General features: G+C 44.2%; 1 protein-coding gene across 1 annotated transcript; it reads left to right on the plus strand.

The window, feature by feature from the left end:
• Window positions 1-868: 868 nt before the first annotated feature.
• tmem250 (transmembrane protein 250) lies at window positions 869-3,595 on the plus strand. The gene is made up of 2 exons (XM_076283141.1): window positions 869-994; window positions 1,549-3,595. The coding sequence occupies exon 2, from the start codon at window positions 1,748-1,750 to the stop codon at window positions 2,165-2,167; it is 420 nt and encodes a 139-aa protein (XP_076139256.1). The 5' UTR covers window positions 869-994; window positions 1,549-1,747; the 3' UTR covers window positions 2,168-3,595.
• Window positions 3,596-5,396: the final 1,801 nt, after the last annotated feature.

Raw genomic sequence — 5,396 nt, forward strand, 5'->3', positions numbered from 1 at the left:
TCACTCACGTCTCACACATATGACCTCATCCTTGTGGCCATGTAGCTCTGACAACAGAAAACAAGCTCTGCTGAGGAATGACCTTCACAATACGCCCTGACCTTGACAATACGCCCTCCATTACCTTTTGAATTCCTACTCACAGGCTTCACTTGCTACCACAGGTTTAATTTAAGTGATCATATTTTTAACACACAAAGTAGTGTAAAGGTACTTATGTCAGGGTTAAACCTAGGCCTATACATTGAAAATAAATGTAGGCTACAATACCTCATATGTCATCAGTGCACAGCTATCTCTTCTGTGCAACGGTGCTATAAGTTGACCAAAGATAACTAATGGTTAACATGGGCAACTGTTCGAAATACCATGATATTACAGCCTCTTTTGATAAACTGCGTTACCTGAATTGAAAACAAGACATTCTTTTAGGTTCAACCTGTGCATTATAGCTTACTGTGCCATAACAAGACACCTTCCACCAGCTAGATTTTTTTACTTTTAACATGGACCAAATACATTTGATCATCACACTTATTAACGACTCAATCATAGTCCTTCCCTTACAAAAACATTTATTAGCCTACATTTATGGGCCAAGCGAAGCGCACAGTAATATTTTCATGCAGGCTACAAAATATTGTGTTTCTGCAGTAGCCTACTATGCAGAGTTTATGTCCAATATTAGGCAATTCCCCCAAAAACTGCAGTTTTGACACAAATATTGCATAATGTTTAGGCTAATTGTTACTTATGGTGGAGACTGACAATGTGTGTGTACCGATCATGGTACCGATAGGGCATGTTGTTGGGGCAACGCTGTACGACATGTGTTTTGCGACATGCCGCACTCTGAAACGCCCATGACTTCGCATCGGAATTAACCATTGCAAGCCATTGACTGCATTTTCACATTACATGTTTATTGGTCTTCTTGCTGACATGATTACAAACCCACACGCTTGTTGACAACTCTTGCAGAGACTTCATCTCGGTAATTATGCTGTCAGGGCCATGAGTGTGTATATCCATCTTCCAATCTTTGCGTCCTTGTTTAGATTGCTAGCCAACAATTTTGGTTAGCCAATGTATTCGTGCCTGTGCTTAGCGGTTGATAGGGTATTTAGAGACAACATTAGAATAGTCCTTTCAGTTTTGATCCTCATGTGAAGAACACAGTTTCCCTGTTAATTGCTTAAATTAATTGATATTGTATTTCTCGCTTTGTATTTGCATGGGCAGAGTAGTAGGCTAGCTAGCTAGACAGACTATGAAGAAGTGTGGATTCCTGCTGGCCCACACGAGCTTTATTTTGTTTTAAGCGTTGCCTTTTAGAGCTTTAATAAACAGTGACGAAATTGATATTACTAAACTGATATTAACTGTTATTGTCATGGCATGGTCAGTGTATTGTAAACCATAGAAAGAGTGAGTGAGAGGAAGGGTGCTGGTAATAGTGTTTCTGTTGTAATAATTCATACACACAATTATGAGATGAAAAGCAGGTGTGTGGCTGGCTTACTAATGTTTGACTTGCGTTGTTTGTAGAGTTCTGTTGCCATGGGCCCAGCCACTGAATGCCATGCCTGATAGAGCGGCAGCGTGCCAGTGAGAGATGCTAGTGTGCAGGAGACCTGCCTGCACGTACACGTGCGGACGATGAGGAGCTCGGCCTTGCCTTCAGCAGTGCAGACCCGCGGCAGGGCCTGGCCCCGCCGCCGCAGCCTGGGGCTCGCCTAGCCCACCCATGCCTGTGATCCCCATCCCTCGGCGGGTTCGCTCCTTCCATGGCCCCCACACCACCTGCATGCATTCGGCCTGCGGCCCGGCGCGCACCGCGCAGCTGGTGCGCTCCAAGTACAACAACTTCGACCTGTACCTGAAGTCGCGCTTGATGTACGGCTTCGTGCGCTTCCTGCTCTACTTCGGCTGCAGCTTGTTCACCTCCCTCCTGTGGGTGGCGCTGTCCGCCCTTTTCTGCCTGCAGTACGTGGGCGTGCGCGTCTTCCTGCGGCTGCAGTACAAGCTGTCCATCATCCTGCTGCTACTCGGACACCAGAGGCTGGACTTCAGCCTCCTCAACGACCTCCTCATCTACTGCATGCACGTCACCATGTTCCTGGTGGGCGGCCTCGGCTGGTGTTTCATGGTCTTCGTGGACATGTAGGTCTGCCGGGGACACAGAAATGGAGGAGCCTCTCATGTAGCTCTGCCGGGGACACAGAAATGGACTAGCCTCTCATGTAGCTCTGCCGGACACACAGAAATGGACTAGCCTCTCATGTAGGTCTGCCGGACACACAGAAATGGACGAGCCTCTCTTGTACTAAAAGGTACCTAAACTCGGCAGTCGGGGTCACGTGGTGTGGAGGTGGTTGGGGAAGCACTCTGATCTCACACGGTGTCCTAAAGGAAAACTCCAACAAGGGCGGGAAAAAAGTGAATGGAGATACAGTGGCCCAAAAAAGAATTTAGGCAGGTAGGCTGTTCCATCAAAAAGCTGATTAAATTTTCCAAGGGTGCTTAGATATCCTGGTATTGTATCCATTGAAAAACGTTCTACTAAAGAAAATAAAACAGGTTGTCATTTGTGAAAGAATGGCGATACCCTTTAACTCACAAACTATCAAAACAGGATCAGTGTGTCTGGTAACCGCAGGAGGAATGCGGTTGAAATATTTCATTAGCTCAGAAAAGAAGAACCCTAGAATAAAGTTCACAAGAGAACATGCAAAGAAAGAGTGCAGCTTTCGACACATGAGCCCAGGATAGAGATCTGGCGTGTTCAAAGAATATTTTGAAATCTTAGAATGACCATGGGCTACCATGACAACCTCACAGACGCTCTGATGAACTGAAAACGTTTCTGTCTGAAATATGCCGGACACGCCACACCGCTAACAGCGAAACGCGCGCAGTCCTGTCCAAGGTGTTGCCAAGCCGTTCTGAAAGCTGAAGTAAATACTAAGATGTTGTAACTGTGACCTTCGCTGAAGCCTTTCTCCGGTGTCCAAATACTTTTTGTCTTAATTTTAAACTATGTCCTATTGTTTATGTCCTAGCAAGCTCCTTTATTATGGGGCCCATTTGGAATGAGAAGTGTGCTTGTGCTGTCTTTCCTTTTTAAAATTCCACTTTTGTTTTTGTTTTTTTTTTAACAGTAATAAAATTTATTTTCATGTGGTTCAAGTGTCTAAATGCTTTCTGGGGCCATTGCATGTGTATACACAGATGAAAGTGTACTTGAAGTCTCTGTAACTAAAGTTGTTCAGCTTTTCTTGTTTTATTTATTTTGTTATTTTTTTAACATTCAGTAATGTTGATGGTTTATATAAGGTGCAATGGAACAATGTGTGTGTTTTGTGTGCAGTTTCTAAGTGTCCAGTAATGCGCTGCTTTGGCTATTTGTTGCCAATATGTCCCTCATCAGTGCATTGCACTGTCCACTGGCTGTTTGCTGAAAGGTTGGCATTGTGGCCTCTTGTGGTTGGCCGTGCTACAGTAGCTAAGAGTCACATGGTCACAAGGCCTCATTCTAAAACAGATTGTTACCCTCTTCAGGCTTCTGAGGCCAGTAGCACCATGCCCAATGACCCCCCCCCCCCCCCCCCCCCCACACACACACACACACACACACACACACACACACACACACACACACCCCAGCGTCTGTACTACCAAGCAGAGTGGTGTGATGCCCATGGCATTACGCGCCCAACATGGGCAAGAGCCCACTGGGGGGAGGTACAAGCGTTCTTTGTTCTGGGATCAAGACATCATATGCCTCATACTTGGCAAATCAGACATTTTAGTGTGACCCTTTGTGCCGTGACGTTGGGAAGCAGGGGGCATCACACGCATGGGGGCACAATCTGCCCGTGCCGGTGCGAGGAGGAAGTGGTGCCCCTGGAGCTGCCAAACGGCGTTAGCGCGAACACATCACTCACGTCAAACACCATCCCTCAAACACGGAGCACACATGTTCAGCTGAGAACTCGCCAACAACTCGCAGAGGTTCACACACACACACACACACACAAGGTCGGAGTGTCCAGTGAAGGGCACTCTTTTGGGGACTTTTAATTCTTCAGATCTCAAAAGGCCTCTCAGGAAGAATTATCGATGATTATTAAACATTAAATAAAAAATTAACTTTTGTTGACTTGTTTCCTGTATCTCTGATGTTACATGTTTACACACTGGCCCTTTTTTGCTAAAAGATTCTCTTTTATAGATCCTCACCTGAGAAAATATCATTTCAAACAAGAAAAATAAAAGGCCTTCTCTACTTTATTCTTGCTAACTGACAGCTTGTGTTGTACATATTGTTATATACAGCTCTGGAAAAAATCAAGAGACCCCTGTACATGTGTGTTTTGAATATAACTGTCAACTCATCCGAATGTCACTCACCAACCTTAGAATAACATCAGAAAAATGTGCAGTGGTTACTATCCCTACACACACACACACACACACACACGTGCAGTAGTCTCTTAATTTTTTACCAGAGCTGTATATGGTTATGGTATGGCAGATGCTTTAGTCCCATGCAACTTACATTTTATGCCTACACTAAGCATAATAGCAATAGCACATTAGGTATATGTGATGATAATAATAATGCACACAAAATGAACATTATATTAGGGGTATCATCCCATTAGAGCATCCATCTCTGAAATACCACCAACTCTGTTATTTGTCTTTTGTTGTTTTTAATTTGTGTCTTCAATTAGTAAGTCAACAACACTACACTTTTCCCTCCAAACTGCCATCCAGTCCCAGGTGTCCAAAAGAGAGATGGCCAGTGCTCAGGTTGTGAAAGTAGCAGACTCCAGGTGGATGCAAGGTACTCCTGAAGTTTAAAAAAACTGGTTGCTGGACACACTAGGGGCAGGGATAACGTTTAAAAAACCTTTATTTGAAGTTTGTGCATAGCAATGATAAAAACTAAATGTACCGCAGAGCGGTACAAAATATGACCGCCGCCCAGTCCAGCACATTTTTTCCACAAAAAGAAATCACGCTGAAAGGCCTATATGATTCTAACTGTCTCACTAAATTGCATTATCCACACTCAATTCTCACTGGTATCTGCTAGACAACAAGTACCAAAACATGATTAGTTCATAGATTTCACATGTAAAATTCATTTTATACAACCCCACCTCCATCTTGCCTGTTCATAATTCTGAGAAATTCTTGAATTGTGTGCATGTACATGTTTATGTTATGCGTGTGTGTGTGTGCGTGCTTGTGTGTATGCCTGCGCATGTGCCTGTGCATGCAAGCGTACATATGTCTACTGTGTGAGTATGTGTCATACGTATGATTACTGTGAATGTATGTGTGTGTGTGTGTGTGTGTATCTGTTTGTGCACATGTGTGCACAT

The sequence above is a fragment of the Alosa pseudoharengus genome, unplaced genomic scaffold (genome assembly GCF_046254945.1).
Source record: "Alosa pseudoharengus isolate Yale_2024_CS ecotype anadromous, Long Island Sound unplaced genomic scaffold, YU_APseudo_1.1 YU_APseudo_1.1_scf_14, whole genome shotgun sequence".
Taxonomy (NCBI): Eukaryota; Metazoa; Chordata; class Actinopteri; order Clupeiformes; family Clupeidae; genus Alosa; species Alosa pseudoharengus.